Source organism: Strongyloides ratti (genome assembly GCF_001040885.1).
Source record: "Strongyloides ratti genome assembly S_ratti_ED321, chromosome : 2".
Classification (NCBI taxonomy): Eukaryota; Metazoa; Nematoda; class Chromadorea; order Rhabditida; family Strongyloididae; genus Strongyloides; species Strongyloides ratti.
In genome coordinates, this window is record NC_037308.1 from 6,695,288 (window position 1) to 6,719,360 (window position 24,073).

The window sequence follows — 24,073 nt, forward strand, 5'->3', positions numbered from 1 at the left end:
TTTTTTTACATATTTTTAAGATACTTTCAAATTTATGTTGAATAATTTTTTTTTACTTGAATGATTAGATGCCCTATAAAGAGGTTAAATATTAAAATTTTATATAAACCTTAATTTATAATTTTATTTTCAATATATATAATAGTAGTTATAAAATTTTATCATTATCTGATTTAGATGTGCCTTTTCGAATAAGCAATTAATACTTTCATTATCTTTTTGTAGTATTCCCTTATAGACATCTTTTAAATTTTACTATTTATACTATAAATTATTTAAGTTTTAAATTTCATTAATAAAAAGTGTGTTATCAATTATTTTAAAATATACAATGCCTAATGAAACGACAAACCGATCCAGAGAATGAAATGCTTTTTAAAGGATATTCTATTGATGAACCATTAAATCTTTTGGTTTTAGTTAAAAATGCTGTATTACATGGACCATCAGGTAAATATAAATAAATTACAATATATATATAAAAGGGATATTTTTTTTTAATATTATTTAAAATTGTTTGGTATCAATAAAAAAAAAAGAAGAGAAAATTATATTTTGTAGAGTACAATGTAGTAGTGAAAAACTATAAATTATTTTTAAAAATATATATTATAAAAAGGTTTCATTTTCAATACATATTTTATTTATTTATTATAACATAATATATTATTATATTTAATACTAAAAATACTTTTTTTTTTTTTGAAATATTTAAAATGTTAACTGAATTTTTAAATTGTTTTGTGGTTATTGGATAAAAATTAAACTTTAGAAGGAAATAACCTTAGAAAATTTAAAATGCTTCTAATTTAACTTTCAATTTAATGTACCAACTAAATATATATAATGCATGGGCATTTAAATATAATAGGAAATTAAATATTTTCATTTACAGAAGAATTTCATTGCTACGTCACTGTGAAACTTCAAAATGTTAAAAGCACAACACCAGCTGTTAAAGGAAATAACCCTTCCTGGGAACAAGAATTTATTTTGTACGTTTATTTATTTATTAATATTAAGTAAAATACTTTTTTTTTTCTTTTTTACAGTGAAACAAATAGATTAGATCAAGGATTATTAATAGAATTATGGAATAAAGGTGTTTTGTGGGATAAACTTTTAGGTGTTCATCATATTCCACTTACAATGATTCCATATTCACCTGTTCCAGGTACAGGATATTATATTGGTATTGATAAAGAATTTGAAATGAGAAATGGTGTAACAATTGGTTCGAGAACTCCAACTGGTCATACACTAATGATAGATGTTCGTTTTGAACTTCCTTTCGGTTAGTTTTTTTTATTTTTTATTATTCTGTAAATATTTATCATTTATAACATAACATGTATAAAAGATATATTAGGCAATATATTTTTACAATATTTAGTTATTTCATTTTTACAGTTAACTTTTATAATTCATTACATTCAAACAATTTTTATTTTTGCATTGTCTATATATATATAAGATATACCAGAACAGTTCTCACGCATAAATTCTCATTCTTTAATATAACCATCTTGGGTATTGTTTATCACTTGACAAACATTACTACAAATCTTTTTACCATCTACTATGTATTTGTATTTTTTTTTTAATATACCATTATTTTGTATATCACTAAAATTTTACTACATTTACCGATGAGCAAAAAAAAAAGAATTTTTTTTTTTTTTGAAACTTATATAATATTACCTCCTTAAAAATTATAAAAAGACGTCTTAAATATATCTCAAGAGAATACTTAAAATTTTTTGACAATTCCTATTCATCTTAGATGTATTGTAGTTAAAATTGAAAATAATGCCATTTTGTAAAAACTTTACTTAACTTAATTATTATACAATAGAATAAATAACTACTTTAAATAATTATTATTTTTTCTATACTATATATATATTAGAAATTTATACTTATCTCATTTATAAACTTTTAAAATAATATGTTTTTCACTTTTTTTTTTAAAAATACTTTAAATAAATTTATTAAAAATGAAACATATATAAATGATGTATATAAAATATATTATATATTTATAAAGTAAATTTTTTTTAATTATTATTAAAATATTTATGAAATATAAGTATATAAATAACGTCAACTCCAGATTTTTTTTTTTCTATTATTGTCATTTATTATTTATGAAAATTTAAATTTATTTAATTAAAATGTAATGTTATATGAAACATTTTCTATATTTATTTTAATTCAAATAAATATAATATTTTGTAGTTAGTAAAAATGTTATAGACATTTTTTGTTACTTAAAAAAAATTTCTTTTTTTTTAATATATTTATATATATAAAATATGTTCTTCTTTTAACATATAATTTATTTTTAAGGTTCGAGAATCAAAAATATAAATATATAAAATTAACATTTAAATGTGATTACAATATGTTATAATAATTGAAGTGGTATAGAGATTAAATAAATCCTTAGTACAACTTGATTCATTTTTCTTTAATTTACTTTCTCAACAATCTTTAATATTATTATTAAATTTCCTTTTACCGCCTATGTTATTTTCAAATCCTTGATATAAATGACACTCTTTTTAAAAAGAAGAATTTTGAGATTTGTAATAATGAAACTAGTGTATTTCTACAATCTATCTTATCATATTAACAAAATAAATTATCATTTTACTATTTAACAATACCAAAATTTGATATTATTCTTTAATTTTTAATTTACTAATTTCTTATATATTATTTTATTCCATCATTTTTTTTTTAATCCTTTTTTTTTCTATCTATTTTAGTTTAAAAAATATTTTTATATATTATTTTTACCTCTTAACTTAAAATAAAATAGTGAAAAAAAAATTTAAGTACTCTAATGTAAATAAAAAAAAAATGTTTAGTATATTATTAATTTATACCAAAAATAATCCATCAAAAATGGGCTTATCTTTAGAAACAATAACAATTTTTATATATCAACTTATTTTTTTTATCTTAAAATGATAATTCTTTATCTTGTTACTTTTTAACAGACAATTTATATATATATATTCTATATTCATTTACTTATTCATGATAATATCATTTATATTTATTTTAAACAATAATATTATAAATAAAAATATATAATAATCATAAATATAGTTTATCTAAATACCAAAGTTCTTTTATATAATAATTTATTGTTTTTTATTTATGTCTATATATGTGTAAATAACAGTAATATTATATTTGAATAAAAAAAAAATATATGTTACAATTTTACCTTGTTTTTAAAGGAAATGATAAACTTAATTTTATTTTATTCATTCAAAAAAATTTTCTTAAGTATTATTACTATTTTTTTTACACTAATTCTAACAATTTTCAAAAGTATATGGTATTATTTTTAAATCATTTACCACATAAAAATAAAACTACTGTTCATGTATACATAAATATATATATATATATATATAAACATACATACAACAACTATATAAAAAAGAAGAAAAAAAAAATATATTGTATATTAAAATTATTTACTCGATAAAAATAAAAGATATTATATAGCTTGTTAAGAAAAGTAAAAAATTGAATTTGTAGAAAAAAAAAAAAATTTTTTTTATTCTTGTTTTTTTATTCTATCTTTACAAATAAAAAAAAATTGTTCTTTACATATTATTAAGATTAATGTAATGTTTTCTCTTTCAAATATATAATATAAAATTTTAATTATAATTTTTGATTTTTTAAGACTATTTTTTTTTCAAATTTATAATTTTCTTATTACTTGTATTTATGAGAAAAGTGTTTTTTTTTTCTTATATATAATATTTATATTTAAAGTAACTTAATATATACTATTTATATTAATGGAATAAAAATTTTTTTTTTTCCTATTTCTTAGTTATGTTAATAGAAAAAAAATATATATTATTTTCATTAGTATGCCTTTTAATTTATATCATATATATGAATAGGAAATCTTTTTAAACGTTTCTTCCTATTAAAGAAAATCTCATAAAAAGTTTATTCTTATAATAAAAGTATAATATTTTATAGATGTTCAAGAACAGGAAATAATAGCATTTCAAAATAAATTAGAAGCATTAAACAACATTAACTATCAAAACGTGCCTAGTAATACAATACACTCCACATCTGAATTGATAAAAATTAATACACCGGGAAGAAATTTGGGTGATCAAGTTATTACAACAGAAAATATTAGAAATAATTCTTTGTATGGAAACGATTTTTCTGTTACTGAAGATTCTAATAGACATCCTTTTATACGATCAGGTATTTCAGAGGATAGTGATTATACATCAGACGTGTCTTTTCCAATAAATCATCATCAACAAAATAGTAGTACAAGTCATTGGAATAATCAATTACACCCTCCAAACGGTTATATCCAAAGGGATGCAGGAAAGTACAAAGAAGAAAATTATTATATGGATATCAATTGTCAGGACATGCAAAATATATCCGGATACAATTCTCAGTTTAATAAAAAACAATTAAATAATCATAATTTACATGAAGAAAATATTTATTGTAAGGAAGATATATTTTTTTTTAATTAATTTAATTTTTTTTTTAATAGATACAAATAATCATAATAATCCTGAAAATTATAATGATCAATATAATACAATAAATAATGAAGATATGGGATTAAATAGATCTTATAATTATGATGATGTTAATAGGCCTTCTAATTATTATAACTCAATGTCAAAATATTTAGATGATAGTGAATATATGAAAAATCCCATTGAAATTACCCATCCATCACATGAAGATTATTTTGTTCCTAATGATAAAAATATGATAAATGAAGTGACTTGTTATCAAAATTATTATCCAATGTATCAAGAAGATGATAATCATCAAGATGATATTTCTCATTTAAATACCAAAGATTCAATTGATAATTATAGTTATCAAAATACTTATCAAACACCATTATATGATGGAAATAAATATAATTATGAAAAAGATTTAGTTAATACACATGAATATAATCATGGTAGATATGATGACTATAAAGCTGATACACCAAATAGTTCAAGAACTATTTATGAATCTGATAGGTAATTTTAATATATAAATATATATACATATATATATTAATTAGTATTTTTAGAACAAACATTCCATACTTACCTAGTTCAGCTACACCTTCTGATTCTGATAATAGAGGTACACCTATGTTACGACAATTGTCACATTCACAACAAAGAAGAGATGCTTTCAGAAAAGATTCTAATCATCTACAAATGCCATCAGATGATGAATTAATAAATTTAAAAATAAATAAAAATCAAAAATATGATGATGATAGTGGTGATTTTTATTATCAATCAAGTAATGATGTTGATATTTACCATCAGGATGACTATGAAACAGTATCTGATACAACAATAAAACAAGACTGGAAAAATGATAATGGTAATTTAATAATAGATAATACAGAACCATTATCATATAACTCAAGATCAATTACATATAATAATAAAAAAATTCCAGAATATTATGTTGATTATGATACAGTACCAACAGCTGACTCATCTAATGATGATTATAATCAATATTATTCACAAAAAGAAGAAAGTGAACAAGAGAAGGATGATTATTTTGAAGAAAAAACTACTGAAAAACCTATTCTATCAAAGGAAGAATTAGAAAAACAAAATGAAAAAATAGCCAGAAAGAATAAGTACAAAGAATTATGGAAAAAAGCTTATTGTGAAGTGTGTAAACAAGTTGGTCTTAAGGTCAGTTTTTATATAATAAACATTTTAAAAATCTTTAATCAACCTTATTGAAAATATTATTTAAAAAAAAAAAAAAATTTTATCATATAAAATATATTTTATGTAACATCAATTGATAGATATAATGAAATATTTCTTTAATAATAATTTTATCATTCAATATATAAAATTTAATTAATTCTTCGGGTGATTTATTTTAATAGCATTTAAATATGTTTTTAAATTTATTTTAACATGCTAATCTTTTTGATATATTATACTCATTTTCCTTTTAAATTTTATTCTTTTAATTCATTGGAAACTTTTCTGAATAATAAATTTCTTTTTGAATGTATTACTCACTTTTATGAAAAAAGAAAAGTCTATTTAAAATTATGATTATAGAATGTTATTTTATATCAAACATCTAACAATTTTTTTTTTATTGTTATTATATTTCTAAATAAAAAAAGTGATCAAGAATATATTTTTAAAATGGTATAAGTTATTTATAGAATAATGAATAATATTAGAATATTAAATTAGTCATATTTTAATTAAATATGTTTTTTTTTGACAGAATTGTTTCTTTTTTTTTTGTAAAATTAGATATAAATGATATATTGGATGGAAAAATATTTATATTTTTTTTAATAATCAAATAATAATTTTATTTTGGAATAAATAAATAAAAAAGTGTTTTTAACACTCAATATTGTCACTTTTTATATTTAATTACTCATAGTTGTCTGGTGAATATTGATATTGTTAAAAAAAAGACCAAAATTTTTTTGATAGACATTTTTTAATAGATTTATAAAAAAAAAATTTATTTTTTTAAAATATCTTTTTTATTGTTCATCTTTAGTTTGAAGATTAAACAAATTTTTCATGTTATTTTTAAATAAATTGACAATTTGTTATTTTTTTAAATATTTTATATGTCATTATATCATGGTAAAATTTTAATTTATGCTACAATTAATAATAAAAATTAAGAAAAGACTCATATATTAATTGATTATTTTTCATGCTATTATAGTTTATTTAAATATATTATTATACATAAAACAAATTTCTACTAATTAATTTTTAGTTTATAAAATATTTGAAAAATAAATATTTATTAATTTAGTTATTTTATCATTTACTTTTAAGAGATTTTTAATAGTATTTCTTTCCTTTTTTTGTTATAATTTATACGAATTATTAATATTTTACATTAATATATTAGAAATGTCTATTTTATAAAATATAATTTGATGTATTATTAATTATTAAAATGAGCATAAAATATGAAGGTCCTTTTCAGAAATAATGCAAAATAAGTTATTATGACAAGGGAAAATCAATGTTACCATATTTTATTTAAAAAAAAAAAACACCGTCGCAAATTATTATTTTGTTACTTCAATTCTTTTTAAATTGCCATAAATAATTATTTTTTTATTTTTTAAAATAACAATTACAAAATTATTACGATACATATATATTTTTATCCTTTAAAAGTTATATGATTATTTTTTTATACTTACATTAACAAAAAAAGATAATACTATTTTTTTTATAAATTAAATGTAACAAATGTTTAATTATATGTATTTATTAATTATTTTTTTTATATTACTTTTACTTAAAAATAAAACAATATGTTAAAATTTATATAAAAAATTTTAAATAAGAGTAATAAATAAAGTAGATATTAGGCTGCCATGCATTTGCCACAAAACTTTTTATCCTTTAAATTTGCCATTTTAAAAATTTGTATCTACTCATAAAATAGGTTGTAATTTGTTACACAATAATAATTTTATCATTCCTTGCATGAAACTTTTTTTTTTTTATTCTAAATTACTTTTAAGTAGAAAAAAATCTTACTATAATTTATTTTTTTTTTGTTACTTATATCTTATATTGTCCTTGTTGTTTTAAATATAACATTACATTATAAAATTAAATTTAAAATTTTTTCTTAAGGAGATTAATGTTTCTTTAGTTAAAAATATATAATAAATTTTTTTTTTCTTAAATTTATTATAAAAATTATACTTTGAATTATGTAATAAATAAAAATATTTTATAATATTTTTTTTTAACTAATAGAAAAACATTAATCATCACTACCAATTTATACTATGTTTATAGAAAAAAAAAAAACTTTAAAATAATAGATGACAGATATTGTAGTAAATAATATTAATCTTTATCCAATTTTTTCAATGCCAATTTTATAGTTTAGATTTGATATAAATGTCACTAGTTCAAAAATAAAATCATTTTAAAATAAATAAAAAAAATTTTTTAAATATAACTATAAGTAATAATATAAAGATATAATTGTGTTAATCTAATCTTTCAAACTTTTATATAATTATTTATAATATTACCATTACTTTATAATGCCACTTTTAGTTAATTATTCCTGTTGGTGACTAAACTCGAAAAATTTAATTATCACTGAAGACACATATATGCTATGTCTATTTCATAAAAATTATGTTTTATATACGTACTATAGTAAAGTTTACAAAAGTTATAATTTATTTAATACATAATTTTATATGCCTTTTTTTTCTATTAAATAGTTACTATTATTAATAAATGTATTTATATATGTATTTTTAACAAAAAAAAAATTATTAAGTTTTTTTCTTTTTTAAAATAATATTTTATCCATAAATTTTTATTTATTTTTCTTAAATTTGTGGATATAATATATTATAAAACTGGAAGAGATTTTTGCTTTTTATTATTCTTTATTTAAAATAGTTTTATTTTTATGGATAAATATAACACTATTAAGTTACATTCTTCCGCTATACCTATAATAAAAAAAATTTTTTTTTGGGATAAGTGTCTAATTTGTATATATATATATATGTATTAGTATATAGTATATTATATACAGGTTTCCGTCAATCAACTTTTTTTAAAATTTGTCATGGTAGAAAGTAATATTTTACATAAATTTGTCAACAACGATGTCCTATGGTACAAGGGAAAACTTTTATTATCTCTCTCCTTTTTAACATTTGCTTTAATTTCCCTTAAATAAACATATATATCATTTAAAATTGTCCATGATTTCTTAAAATTGAGTTTAAAATTCTTTTGTTTAAAGAATTTATTATCTTTACAATTGTCAACTGATATTAATTTCCCATATATTCTTTTTATAAAATTGAAATTTTCCAGTAAAATTGTTTAATAATTTAGCAAGGGACATTTGTTTTTAGAATATAAAAAAAAAAAGAAACAACGTAAATATTGGTTTTATTTCTTCATTTAACTTCTTTTAAATATCACAAACACCATTTATTATTTTTATTTTTGAGAAAAAGAAAAAGGGCTATATCTATATAAATACAAACTTTATAGTCACAATTTTGATATGAAACTATATTTTATTTTATATGATGGTGTCTTCTGACTTATCATCATACGATTTTGATGTTAAGGTAGAAGAGGTTAAACTTCGAAAAAATTCATCTGTTAGAATAAGACCTGTTGTTATTTATTATGATTTATCTGCTAGTTTTTTAACTCCTAAAAATGGTGAAAAAAGGAGATCCTCTATTTTTAAGGCTGTTGATACAAGTTTAATATCACAATTTGGTATTGATGAAAATCAAAATGAATTTAAAGTATCATCTAATGTTAGAGCTAATGTATCAAAAAGAGAAAAAGATTTATTAGCATTTTCTAGATCATTTAAAAAAGTTAAAAGAATCAAAAGTTTAGGTGCTAATGTTCATCATGATAGAAAAAATAAAAATAAAAGAAAGTTACAGGATTATTATGATCATAGTTATATGCAAAATGAACGTGTCCTTCGTCGTTGTTTTTCAATGCCTTCAACTTTGGATAGTAACATTAAAAATGATACCAAATCAATTCCCCAAATAGAGGATGATAAAATTATTTTTAATGATTATTTTACTCATTTACATGATTTTTTATTTTTAAATTCAAAACGATTTCGTTCAAATAGTTGTACACCAATGAGTGAAGAAAAAAAACAATTAATTAATGTACCAAATAAAAAAGAATTATTAACACCCTATCAGAGATTTTGTATATCTCGAACAAATAAATCTTTCAGATATAATAAGGTTGATAAAGATAAAATAATTAACTTAAATAAAAATTTTAATAATTTTTTTATTAATGATTTTATATTTTAGACTACATTACTTGATGCAAATGAAAATGAAAATGGTGGAAGTGCATTCTATAAAAGTATCGATGCTATGCCAAATATGAATATTAGTACAACAAAAAAGTCTATTCCACTTGTATCAGAATTAGTAAGTTTCAATAAAAAAAAAATTCATTTCGTGATAAAACAAATAAAAAAAAAAATTTTTTTTTTATTATAATTTAATATTTAGAAATATTTATAATAGTCTTTAAAAAAAAACTTTTTTTTTCTATCTATTGTTGTCAATTTTTAAAATTATTTTTTTTTCTTTTTTTAATTTTTTTTATTAATATATATTTCAGGTTTTAAGGGTAAGGATTTTTTTTTCTATTTTCAAAAAAGAAGAACAGTTTTATGTTATAAAATTTCTCTAAGTTTTTTCTTGCTTTTTCTGTTGTCTGTTTTTTGTTATTGTTTTTATTTACCTTTAGCATGATCTTTTTTTTTTTAAATTTGTTTTTTTATAACTTATTAAAAAAAAATTGATATATTAAAAAATCAAATAATTTTTACAATTATTTGATAATTAATATAATTGTAGTGATTAACCATTTATAATTGATATGGAAAAATAATTTTTTAAACAAAATTTAATATTATACTTTTTTTAGACAATGATGACAAAACGTGCTCAAGCTGGTTTGGCTAATGCTGCAAAGACAACATTTGGAAATGATGAATTAAAATTACTTGTATATAGAAAAACACTGCAAGCATTAATATATCCCATCTCTGCCACAACACCACACAACTTTAGACCAGCAAATTTTCAAACTCCAACATTTTGTAATGAATGTGAAAGTTTACTATGGGGTATAGTACGCCAGGGATTACGATGTAGTGAATGTAATATTAAAGTTCATGAAAAATGTCGTGATTTATTATCATCAGATTGCTTACATAGAGCTGCTGAAAAAAGTTCTAAACATGGTGAAGCAGGAAAAGCTCAAAATTTAATGGCAATTATAAGAGATAGAATGAAAATTCAGGAAAGAAATAAACCAGAAATATTTAAAATTATAAAGTGCACTTTTGGGATGAGCGACAAAATTCAACAAGAAACATTAAAAGAAGTCAAATCATCTATTTTAGAAGGATCTTCTAAATGGAGTGCTAAAATTCACTTAACTGTTGTAAGTGCCCAAGGCCTTATTGCTAAAGATAAAACGGGTAAATCAGATCCTTATGTTACAGCAACTATAGGTAAAGTTAAAAAAAGAACAAGAACAATTCATCAAGATTTAAATCCTGTTTGGAATGAAAAATTTACTTTTGAATGCCATAATTCTGCTGATAAAATAAAAGTTCGTGTCTGGGATGAGGATAATGATTTTAAATCAAAAATAAGGCAAAAATTAACTAGAGAGTCAGATGATTTTTTAGGACAAACAATAATTGATGTTCGTACATTATCAGGAGAAATGGATGTATGGTATAATTTAGAAAAAAGAACTGATAAATCTGCCGTCAGTGGTGCAATAAGACTTCAAATAAATGTTGAAATAAAGGGTGAAGAAAAAATTGCTCCATACCATGTACAATATACATGCCTTCATGAACATTTATTTAATTATCATTATGGTTTGGCGGGTGATGATATAAAATTACCTGAAGCAACAGGTGATGATGCATGGAAGATATATTTTGAAGAAAATTCACAGGAGATTGTTGATGAATTTGCAATGAGATATGGAATTGAAAATATATATCAAGGAATGACACATTTTGCATGTTTATGTACAAAATATATGTGTTCTGGTGTTCCAGCAGTTCTATCAACATTACTTGCTAATATTAATGCATTTTATGCTCATGCAACAAGTACATCAAATGTCAGTGCTAGTGACAGATTTAATGCATCTAATTTTGGTAAAGAAAGATTTATTAAACTTCTTGATCAATTACATAATTCATTAAGAATTGACTTGTCAATGTATAGGGTATGTTTTTTTTTTTTAAAATTTATTAATCATAATTATAATAAGATATAAATTATAAGATAATAATATATTATATTGTGAAAAAGTAGTAAAAAAAAAAAACATTTTTTTATTAATTACTTAAGTATCATAATTTTTAATGTTATATAAATTTTTCATTTTATTATTTAAAAAATTAATGTATTAAGATAAAACATTTAGAAGCTTTAAAATATATAATATATTTATAAAAAATGTTTTATTAATTATAAATATATCAAGAGAAGTGTATTATGAACACATAAATTTTATAATTAAGCTATTTTTTTTTTTTAATAATTTATTGATTTTATTAAGAAACTAATAAATATTACTATTAAAATATATAATACGATAAAAGGTATGGTTTCTATAATATATATATATATCTTATTTTGTAGGATAAAAAATATTTATTTTAATAAAAGATTGTTATATATATATAACAATCTTTTTTAATATTCTATTTTGTATGTATATATTTTGAAGATAGATATGATTTATATTTTGGTTTAGAAAACAATAAATTGCTGGCAAATAAATCCTAGTAAAATACAACTCACGAACATTATACATATTTTACTATATCTTTTATATATTTTAAAGAAGTATTATCCTTAACGTATCATATATATGATTCTGTATATAATTCTACTTAAAATATATTGAAATATCATTACTTTTTCTAAGCACTAGAAATTATCATGTGTATTAAAATTTTTTTTCAATAAAATTTATATCTTTAAAAATACTATCATAGTATAGTAAATTTTACAGTAAATAAATATTATAAAAATTACACATATTGATCTAAAAAAATATTTACAATTTTTTTTATATTTATTTATTTTAAAAGAATTTCCAATTTAGTAATGTTTAACTAAAAATTTTAATCTTCTTGATACTATTTTTTTAATGGCATATTTTTTTTTTATATTAAAAAAACATTCTAATGTTAAGATATCAAAATAATATAAATAAAAAAAAAATATAATTTTTATGTTAACTTAATATTTGCGTTTTTATAAAAAATTCCCACTAGACAATAATATGAGAAATAAAAAATATTAAATTTGGTCAAGATTTATCATATCAATATTTAACTTACTCAAATAAAAAAAAAAGAATAAAATGTAGAAATAGTTTTAGCTTACCATGAAAATTTAATTATTTTCTTAACTATCTCCCTTGACTATTTTATTTTAAAGAATTCATTGGAAAGCAATTTTAGATAAAAGTAGAAATTTATGATGTCCAAAAATAATAAAAAAAAAAAAAGATACTAACTTCCGTGATGTGAATTTTATATGAATAAGTTGTAGACATATAAATGATATATACTAGTTCAAAAATTGTATTTTTATAAAAAAAAAATCTTAAAATGTTTTAATATCAACGTAGTTTACACTTTTTTTATATTTATATAATATTTTCTATTATTTTTTTTTAAAAAAAAGTTTTAAATTTATTTTTCTATTTTTACAACATCTTTTGACTTAATGCTTAGTCATTAAGTATACATCTTATATACATGTAGAAATTTGAATAGTTGTTAATTGCAAGAGAATCATAAAAATAGTTTTTTTTTATAATGAAATAGAGTTTTCACAATATAATATATATTTGTATTATCTAATTGTTTATTTTAACGGATATTTAGATATTTTAATCTTACATCAGATTATCTCTAAATTTATTTGCTTTTTTTTAATATAAAGTTTTGCAAAAGATATTTATATCTTTGTATGTTATTCCTATATTATAAATAAATAAATATATCTAATATATTAATTTTTTTTTTTTAAAATTAATTATTTATAGAAATATTTTCCTTCATCATCACAAGCTAAATTAAAAGATCTTAAATCAACTGTAGATCTTTTAACTTCAATAACATTTTTTCGCATGAAAGTTTTAGAATTACCAAGTCCACCAAGAGCTTCGAATGTTGTTAGGGAGTGTGCAACAAATTGCATGAAAACTACATACCAAGCAATGTTTGAATCATGCCTAGAAAATGGAGCTCCAAGTGCTGATTCTGTTAAATTTTGGTTTGACTTTCTTGATTATATGATGAGAGTTATTGAAGATGACAAAAATATTTATACACCAGTTTTAAATCAATTTGCACAGGAGCTAAATATTGGAAATTTAAGTGCAGCTACATTATGGAATCAATATAAAATGGATTTAAAAATGGCATTAGAAGGTATAGTTTTGATAAATTTAAATAATTATTTATTTATAAAAAAAAAATAATCTATGGTGCTTTAAAAATAAATTAATATATTTTATATTTTAAAAATTATTTTTCTTTTTTTTTAGAACATTCTGTATCTAAAAAATGTACAACACCTGAATATATGAATCTTTATTTTAAAGTAAAAGGTTTTTACTTTAAATATGTAGCAGAATTACCATTTTTTAAAGATTCAATTCCTGAATTTCCGGCATGGTTTATACCATTTGTAATGGATTGGTTAAATGAAAATGATGAACATTCAATGGATATTTTAAGAAATGCCTATAATAGAGATAAAGCAGATAACTTTCCAAAAACATCTGAACATACCAAATTTAGTAATTCTGTTGTTGATGTATTTAGTCAACTTAATGAAGCTCTAAAATTATTAAAACAAATGGATTGCCCAAATCCAGAAGTTTCAGCTGAAATGATGATAAGATTTTCAATGACATTAAATAAAGTTTTATTGGCTTATGCTGATATGGTACAAAAAGATTTTAGTAAATTTGTTAATAATGAATCATTAGCATGTATATTAATGAATAATGTTCAACAACTTCGTGTACAATTAGAAAAAATTTATGAAAATATGGGAGGTAAAGAATTAGATAAAGATGCAAGTAATGTTTTAACAGAACTTCAAAAAAAATTAAATGCTGTTTTGGAAAAATTATCATTACAATTTGTAGTTAGTTTAGAACCAAGTATTCAAAAAAATATGAATTTATTAGCAATTAATTTAAGTAAAGTTAAAGGTCCTCAAATACCAAAAAATCAATTAAATGTTGAGGCTGAGGTTGTCTATGCACCATTAATGGATTTATTAGAAGGTTCATTAGAAAGATATTGTATTCAATGTGAAAAAACAGTTCTTAAGAAAATTCTTAAAGAAATGTGGAGTGTTACTATAACAAGTATGGAAAAATTAGTTGTTCTACCACCATTAGGTGAGAAGACTGTATTAAATAAACTTCCAAATGCAAAAATTGGTGATGTTACTAAAATAATGTCAACACAATTAAGAGATATTAAAGGAATTGGTTCTGTTAAAGAAATGATGGATATTGCAAAAGATAGTGAAAGAAGTTTAACACCAAAACAATGTACTGTTTTAGATGCTGGATTAGATTATGTTAAACAATCTTTTCATGCTAATGGTCAAGGTTTAAAAATGACATTCTTTGAAAAAAGTCCAGAACATCAATCATTAAAGTATGCATTAAGTCTTTATACTCAGACAACTGATCAATTAATTAAAACATTTATAACAAGTCAAAAAACTCAAAATTTATTTAGTGAAGAACAACCAGTTGCTGAAGTGTCAGTTGAAGTTGATCTTTTCTCTCATCCTGGTACTGGTGAACAAAAAATAACAGTAAAAATTCTTGCTGTTCATGATGTTAGATGGCAGACAACAGGAACATTTAAACCATTTGTTGAGGTTCACCTTGTTGGTCCATATTTATGTGATAAGAAAAGAAAAGTTGCAACAAAATCAAAGACAGGTGTATGGACACCAAGATTTAATGAAACATTTAACTTTTTACTAGGAAATGAAGGTGAACCAGAACATTATGAATTAATGTTTCAATTTAAAGATTATTGTTTTGCCAGGGAGGATCGTATTATTGGAATTGGTGTCTTACAACTTGGTCAATTAACTCAAGGAGGATCAATAAATATGTGGTTACATTTAGGAAAACGTCTTAACATCGATGAAACAGGATTAATTCTTCTTCGTATTCTTAGTCAACGTCAAAATGATGAAATAGCAAAAGAATTTGTCAAATTAAAAAGTGAAATGAGACATGAAACAGAACCTATAATGTCAAGTTCAGCGTCTAATCAACAATTAAAGTAATATGAAAAAGATTTCTATTTATATTTTTTTAGATATTAACTTCTTTTTTTAAATATCTTAAAAAATTTCATTTTTATTTTTATATAATTTAAACAAACATTTTAAAGATTATATTTCACATTGAAAATATAGCATTATGAGATAATAAAATATTTTAAATTAAAAATTTAATTGCTATTTTTAGTCATATCTATTTTTTTTTAAAATTACTTTTAATATTTTCATTTTAATCTACATTAAGTAAGATTATAATGTATATTTAAATTTAATTCTTTCCTACTTTTTATAATAATAAAAAAAAGGAAGTATAATGACATCATTTATCTTTTTTCTTTAACTTTAATGATAATGATAGGACATTATTATTTTAATATATTTTGTCTTAATGAAACATTTTTAACTCTAGACCAAAATACATTATAAAAACTTTTAATATTCTGAAAAATTAATGAAACTAATATGTAAAACAGTAATTTTTTTTTTGAATTATAACTATAACAGCTTGACATCAATTATTTATCCATATCTGTTTATAAATAAAAAATATTACATTTTATCATAAAAACGTTAATAAATGTAAAGTGAGTTAATTTTTAAAAAAAAAAAGAACGAAATATTTTGTACTTATTAAACAGTATTAAATAGTCTCATTAAATAATATATCAACATTTAATATTTTTAAAAGAAAATATAGTTAAATTTTTTAAATAATTATTATTCCAATACATTGGATATAACTTTTTAATATTTCATATATCATGGCTTGTGAAATAATTGAAATAAATAAATCATCAAGCTTATATAGCTTATCTAATGTTGAAGAAATTAATATAGAATCTTTTGATAGAAATAATTCAAAATATCAGTGTTGTTGTGGATTACTTCATTCTACTGTATGTTTTTTTTTTTTACTAACAATATTTATATAAAGATGATTTTTAATCTTTAGACAGGAGTTAAAATAATAACACTTCTATTAGATGTAGCACTTTTATTTTTACTTATTAGAATAATTATTAATATCTTAGAAGAATCAAATAGTAATGAACAATCATTAATTTTTCGATGTTTTATGATTTGTCCTCATGCACTTTCTATGACGTGGGCGATATGGAAAGAAAGTCCTAGTTGTATGATACCTTTTATAACATTACAAATAGTTGGATTATTTATTGGTTGTTTTCAAGTTATAGCATTACTATATATAATTATTACAGAACCTAGTATTTTTCAAGATATTTTATTAATATATCATATATCTACATATACTATTATAATTATTTTTCAAATTTGGTTTATTGTAATTGTTATTTCATGCTGGAAATATTATTGTGATAAAAGGCATCATGGAGCAAAAACTGCATATCCTCATTTTACTTTAATCCAACCCACTAAAGAAGGAAGTAATTTTAATAAAGAAAATGAGACTAATTTACATGAACTTGAAAAATTAAATAATAAAACAATCCCAAGTATGGAAAATGTTGATTCAGAAATTTTTATATAAAAGAATTATAAACCAATATATTGTTTAAAATATAATTATTAATAAAAATAAATGAAGAATATATCTAATTTGATATATATTATTAATGCTGAAAAAAAAAAGTGGAAAACAAATTTCAAATTTAATATAGTTTGACTTTTGGTTTGTTAATACAATAGCATATTGTTAAACATCTACTTATGCTATTTTTTCTTTAACTAAACTTTTACCTTTTCTATTCTTGTAAATTTGAGAAATGATGATCAAAAAAAATTTCTGTTTTTTTTTTTAAATTTGTTCTTATACCAATTATATATCAATCATTGACATTTATAAAATTTTTAATTTTGTTAAAATAATAATTAATGATATGGAAAAAGTACAATATTAAATGAAAAAAAAATTTAGATTTCAAGAATTTCAATAATAATAAATTCGAATATATTCTACTACTATTACTTATACTAAATATTTTTAATAAAAAAAAATGTAATGAAAATTAAAGATACTTTAAACTAAATTGGTAAAAGAATAGTTTGTGATGATGAAGAATATTATTTAGTAATAAATTATTTCAAAAAAAAAAGTGTAAAGAACCGTTTAATACTTTTAATGGAAAGAAAATAGTAAAACAGCCTGTAACATGATATTGAAAAAATGAAGACATTATTAAAAAATTTTCAAATAATGTTTAAAAAGTCAATTTAATAAAAAAAATATCATTTTTTTATTAAAACATTTGAATAAAGTTTCTTAAACAATTTAATTATTTATTTAATATTTAAAGATGGATTATATCTTTATTTATTAAAAAAATCCTAACTAAAAAGATTATTTTGGATCATATGACATCTTTATACCAGTTTTTTTTTTTTTAATTTTCAAAATAATTATAATTTTCGGAATAGTATAATATTCTGTTTCTTGTGATTAAACTTTTTGTATTGAAAGGTTCATTAAAGTTTGAAAAACAACTTTATCAGCTCAAACTTTATCCATGTAAATTTTTAAAAGATGTGTGTTTTTTATAATTTTATTTTATTTTAAAAAAAATGAAAGAAGTATTTAATAAAGTTAAACAAGAGGGTAGGAAGCTTTTGTTGCAATTCCACAGTGATTTTTTTTGTTTCTTGCCATTCTGATGTATCCTTGTTCTCCCCAAGTTGTACCCCATGAATTTTTGACAATCCAGTAATCACCATGTTCTGGGCAGGTTCCATATCCTACAAGTAAAACACCGTGGTCAAGATTTTCTGGACTACATTTTGGTTCATAATATATTCCTTTCTTGTACATTTGGAATGAGGTATGTCCAGCATCAATAGCAACAGATATTGGACCTTGAGTTGCAACAGCAACCTTTAAAGCTTCTTCATCACCTTCTGGAAGATCAAAATATCCAATATCGGTAGCTCCAATGTCACGTTTCTTGAAATGACATTTTCCCTCTTTTCCTTTGTATGGATATGACTCTTCAGTATCAACACCTTTGTTTTCTTTGATATATTCAAATACATAATCCATCAAACCACCATTACATCCATTATTACCATAAGAAGTAGAACAATCAACAATATTTTGTTCAGATAATGATACAAGTTCTCCAGTAACTCTTTTATGTTGTCCTTCAAGAGCACCTGTAGCAGAGAAAGAATAACAACTTCCACAAGCTTTTTGATTTTTAACTTCTGTAACAAATCCTTTCTCTCTCCAATCAACACTATCTGGAATTTCTACATTTAATGGTGCTAACCATCTTGTGGCATTGCTTTTAACAGCACCAAGTAATCCTTTCTTTGGCATTCTAAAACCATTAAGACGAGAGTACTCTTCAAAAGGAAGATCAGCAAGATGATTCATTTCAATTTCATAAGATACCTCTCCTTCAAGGAATCGTTTATTATGTTCACGAACACGTTGTTGATTTGTCAAAAATGTAAACATTCTTTCATTTTCAATCTTTTCATGAGCATATTTTTTATTATGCAATTGTTTGTATAACTCCCAATCTTCTAAACCTTGCTTCATCATAGCTTCCAAGGAACTTTTTTTATCTGAAAATTTAATGTTCCTCTCTGGGTGACCGGCTTTAACAGCTTTAGCAATTTCATTAATCTCCTCACTAGATTCTACATAATCATCATCATCTGTGACAAGATATTGACTTCTAAAAATTATATTTATTATAATATAAAATAATTAAAATTAATACCTGAGATATTCTTGATTATCAACAGAATCTTTATTAATTTTTCCACAGTCAACCTTAATAAAAGCGACAATCAAAACAAGTGTAAGAAATATTAGAAATGATCTATTCATTATTCCTAAAAAAAATATTATTTATAATGAAAAATAATTTAAGAAAATATATGTTTTATATATATATATATGTGCCTCCTAAAAGTTTAATAACATCGATATTAAAAACGAAACGACGATCAAAGTTTTATAATTCAAATATCTAGGTCTTATGCCATATGTTTACTTGCTAAAAGATAAGGCAGATGTCATTGTTTAAATTTTTTAAAGAAGTGTCTTGCCAATCACTATGTGAAAAGTTAATAATAAAATAACAAGCTGTTTGGAGGATCTCATGACTTTGGCAAAAGTGTAAGACTTGACCTTAAGATGGTACAAATTATCTTATAGTTTAATTTTTAAAATTAAAATAAATCACTTATCATATTAAATAAATAACAAATTGTCTATTAATAAATTATATAGATTACACAATAAATAAGAAAATATTACAATTGAAAGATTAACTAAAATGATTGTTATTTTAAAATGTCTTAGATATATATATATATTTTAGTATATTAACAGGATAATTTTTGTTCCTTTTACTTTGTTGTAAAATGAAGAAATCGAAAAAAAAAAAAATAATATGTAGACAGGAGAGACGATCTTTTGAATTTTGACCTTCAATTTTAGAATTGGTATTAAAGAGAAGTATATTTTTATCCTTTTCACCATTTTATAGTCAGTTATCTTGTTTAACTTAGGGTCACTATAAAAATAAACTGATAAGAGGAAATATGAAATTATGTGAATCAGACATGTATGTAGAAATGTATTTCATCATTTATTTTGTTATATGGTAAATTGAATTTGCTATCATGTTTTCTATCATAAAAAAAAAAGTAATTGGGCATTAAAATTTTCATTAATATATCAAATTTTATGTGTCTGATAATATAACAAATAAAGTATTTTAGAGATGATAGTGATATCTTAAAAATTGTTATTCAAATTAAAATATGATATTAAAAATAAAGATCAAAAATCATTAGGTATAAAAATATCAAAAAAAAATGTATATTACAAAGTACCAAAAACAATTGTCTTTTTTAGTTGTGATTACTTTAGTATTAACTATAAAAAAAAATCCTTAAAATTAGTATCAAATAAATTGTTCAAAATCTTTTATTTTATAAAATAAACAAATATTTTTTTGGATAGTTAAAGAAATCTACTTATCAAAATTACTGTGTTATCAAAAATATTTAAAAGTAAGTTTTTTAAATAACTAATTTTGATAAAATTTGTTTGATAAAACAATCTAATCTTTTATAGAAAAAATAATAAAAAAGAAATACCACAAGTTTTTAATTATTTTTGATAAAATTTTGAAGCCAAAAATAATAAAATGAAAGTTAAAAAATATTAAATTTAAAGAAATAGATATTTCAAAAACTTTATAAAAAATTTTTTAAGAATTTCAAAGAAAGATGATCAGAATGTTTTTTTTTATTATTGAAAAAAAAAGGTAAAACATTTTTAGAAATGTCAATGTAAAATTAAAATATTTGTATACTAGAAAACTTCACAATTATCTATTTCTTTTTGAAACTTTTTATATTTATGAAAAAAATGTTTAAAAAAGCAAATTTTTTTTATATTTCAGCTTGAAATTTTTAATTTTCAGTTATTTTTCCTTTAAATTTTGTGTATAAAAAAACCATGGCATCATTAGTTAAAAAAGATGAAGGCATGATGAAATTGAAAAATCAAAAACAAGCAAAAAATAAAAACAATGTTTTAATATATATTTTTCATTTTACGAGATTTTTCATATCATGAAATGATACTTTTTTTTATAAAAGTATCAAAGATATTTTATAATAATTTGCCAATTTAAAGTATTACAGTTAAATCTGTTTTTTTTATATTATATGATCATATTTTATTTTTTATTTTAAAGAAGAAATTTTGTATTAATTTTTTTTGCTTATTTTTGTAAAATAGCTGTTAAATCATACATTAATATGACATATTTTGTCTTTAAATTTCTAGATATTAAAAACATATACTAGTTTAAAATATTACTACCCATCTGCACATGTAAATAAATATCAGCATTGAAAAATAAATAAATATATTTTTATTTGTTGTTTATCTATTTATTTAATTTTGTAGTACAACGGTATATTTACAAAATTTAAATTATCAAACATTTTTATAAAGTTTTATGGTAAAATCAATAATAAAAATTATTATACTCAATTAATGTTTTTGAATATTACTGTAAAAGTGAGTTCTGATTAAGTTCATACATATAATATACAATAGTTTAATTTAATGATACCTCTTGAATAAGTAGTACACCAATATTTTCGTTTTGGGAGTATCATGCTAATTGTCGTATAATTATCAAATTTTGGTATAAAAAGATAGATTGATTTTGCTTATTTGTAGAAAAAATTTAATTTAATTTAATTTATTATTTACTAGTGATATAATTTATCTATTCCATAATTTTTATTATAGGTACATGCGCATCAATTTCCCACTATCTTAATTACCTTGATTTTTGTTTATGTTGTCTTTGGTTAAACGGGCTACCAGTGCCCATGGATATTACTATGCAAATTATTCAAAATTTCTTTTTTCAAATGTTAAACATATTTCACCTTATCAAGCTTTCCTTGTAAGAACTGTTTCTAACGAAAAACGAACAAAATTAGAAGAAACATTGTCAATATTAAAAGATGAGTTGGCAAATAAAGAAGAAGAAAAGAAAGAAAAGGTAACTTTATCTTTTTATTTAAATTTAAAACTTTAATTTTTTAGTCTCTAACTAAAACCACTCCAAAACCACCAATAAAAACAAGAATTATCAATGAATTAAAACATTATTATCATGGATTCAGATTACTTGCTCTTGAAACAAATATATCATTAAAATATTTATGGAGATTAGCAAAGGGGGAAACATTATTAAGAAAAGAAAAACAACAACTTGTTCGCACGGTAGCAGATCTATTTAGGCTTGTACCATTTTCTATTTTTATTATTGTACCATTTATGGAATTAGCTTTACCTATATTTATTAAATTATTTCCAAATATGCTTCCAAGTACTTTTAAAGAGGAGTCAAAAGAAAGAGAAAAATATAAAAAGCAAATTAAGGTACGTGTTGAAATGGCCAAATTTCTTCAAAGTACTTTAGAAGAAATTGGTTTGGAGAGAAAAGATACATCAGATGGTAAGGACTCTGCAGCTTTAATGTTTGCCAGTTTTATCAAATCTGTTCGTGAAGGTGATGGTTATGTTTCCAATAAAGATATCTTTAAATTTGCCAAATATTTTGAAGATGAATTAACTTTAGATAGTTTGGCTGTTCAACAATTACGAGCACTTTGTCGTTTATTAGGTATTCAACCAACTTGGTCACCTGAAATGTTACGTTTTCAATTGAAAATGAAACTTCGAGAGTTACAATCAGATGACAAATTGATAATGAGTGAAGGTGGTGTTGATGCTCTTAGTGATATTGAAGTCCAACAAGCGTGCCTTGCTCGTGGTATGAGAGCTATTGGTGTAAGTGAAAAAAGATTGCGTAGACAATTAAGACAATGGCTTGCTTTGTCTTTAAATAATGAAATTCCTCCAACGTTATTGTTACTTTCACGTGCTTTATATTTTCCTGAACATATGAGTTTTACCAAACGTATGAAAATTATTTTATCGGAGTTACCAAAAGAAGTTGCTGATGAAATGAGTCAAAAACTTACCGAAATTGAAGGTAAAAAAGTTAGTTATCAAGAGAGACTTGAATTAATAAAGAAAATAGAAGAAGTTATAAAAGATGAACGCACACTTTTAGAAGATGCTAAAAAGAAAATAAAAATTCAAACTGAAAAAGAAAAGGAAGGTGAAAAAATAATTGTTCCAGTTAGTAATGAAATTAAAGAAATTTCTTTGTTTGCAGAAGATCCATCAAATGACAAAAAACTTATTCCAGCAAAAGAAAGTGATCTTAGTGTTTTTGATAATTCAATAACTGCCAATAAACTTATTACCAAAGAAATTTTAAATGATAAAGATTCACAAACTGCCACTGAAAATGTTTTTAATGATGCTATTCATGATATCGGTGAACTACGAATGAAACTTATGGAACACAAAGAAGATATTCAAGAAGTACAATCCTTAAGTGCTGATATTTTTAAAGAGTCTAAAGCTTCAAAACGTTTACGATCAAAAGTTCAATCATTAATAACAAATGTTGATAGTGTTGTTGCTAAAATTGAATCAGAGCAATTAAAAAAAAAGCGTGGTAAAAACACAACAAAAGAAACTTAGTACAGGATTGATCA

General features: G+C 21.2%; 5 protein-coding genes across 5 annotated transcripts; 4 read left to right on the top strand and 1 right to left on the bottom strand.

The window, feature by feature from the left end:
* Positions 1-338: 338 nt before the first annotated feature.
* SRAE_2000212200 (C2 domain-containing protein) lies at positions 339-5,789 on the top strand (the record flags this gene model as incomplete). The annotated part of the gene is made up of 6 exons (XM_024653155.1): positions 339-450; positions 896-995; positions 1,053-1,294; positions 4,018-4,515; positions 4,565-5,054; positions 5,108-5,789. The coding sequence occupies 6 exons, from the start codon at positions 339-341 to the stop codon at positions 5,787-5,789; spliced, it is 2,124 nt and encodes a 707-aa protein (XP_024506659.1).
* A 3,341-nt stretch (positions 5,790-9,130) lies between these two features.
* On the top strand, positions 9,131-15,982 carry SRAE_2000212300 (Unc-13; the record flags this gene model as incomplete). Its single annotated transcript, XM_024653156.1, has 5 exons — positions 9,131-9,829; positions 9,902-10,024; positions 10,530-11,858; positions 13,698-14,085; positions 14,202-15,982. 5 exons carry the CDS (start codon positions 9,131-9,133, stop codon positions 15,980-15,982), a joined length of 4,320 nt encoding a protein of 1,439 aa, XP_024506660.1.
* Positions 15,983-16,740: 758 nt separating this feature from the next.
* On the top strand, positions 16,741-17,489 carry SRAE_2000212400 (Hypothetical protein; the record flags this gene model as incomplete). The annotated part of the gene is made up of 2 exons (XM_024653157.1): positions 16,741-16,875; positions 16,932-17,489. The coding sequence occupies 2 exons, from the start codon at positions 16,741-16,743 to the stop codon at positions 17,487-17,489; spliced, it is 693 nt and encodes a 230-aa protein (XP_024506661.1).
* Positions 17,490-18,542: 1,053 nt separating this feature from the next.
* SRAE_2000212500 (Cathepsin L.1) lies at positions 18,543-20,155 on the bottom strand (the record flags this gene model as incomplete). Its single annotated transcript, XM_024653158.1, has 3 exons — positions 18,543-19,635; positions 19,681-19,795; positions 20,149-20,155. 3 exons carry the CDS (start codon positions 20,153-20,155, stop codon positions 18,543-18,545), a joined length of 1,215 nt encoding a protein of 404 aa, XP_024506662.1.
* A 2,135-nt stretch (positions 20,156-22,290) lies between these two features.
* SRAE_2000212600 (LETM1-like domain-containing protein) lies at positions 22,291-24,059 on the top strand (the record flags this gene model as incomplete). The annotated part of the gene is made up of 2 exons (XM_024653159.1): positions 22,291-22,500; positions 22,545-24,059. 2 exons carry the CDS (start codon positions 22,291-22,293, stop codon positions 24,057-24,059), a joined length of 1,725 nt encoding a protein of 574 aa, XP_024506663.1.
* Positions 24,060-24,073: the final 14 nt, after the last annotated feature.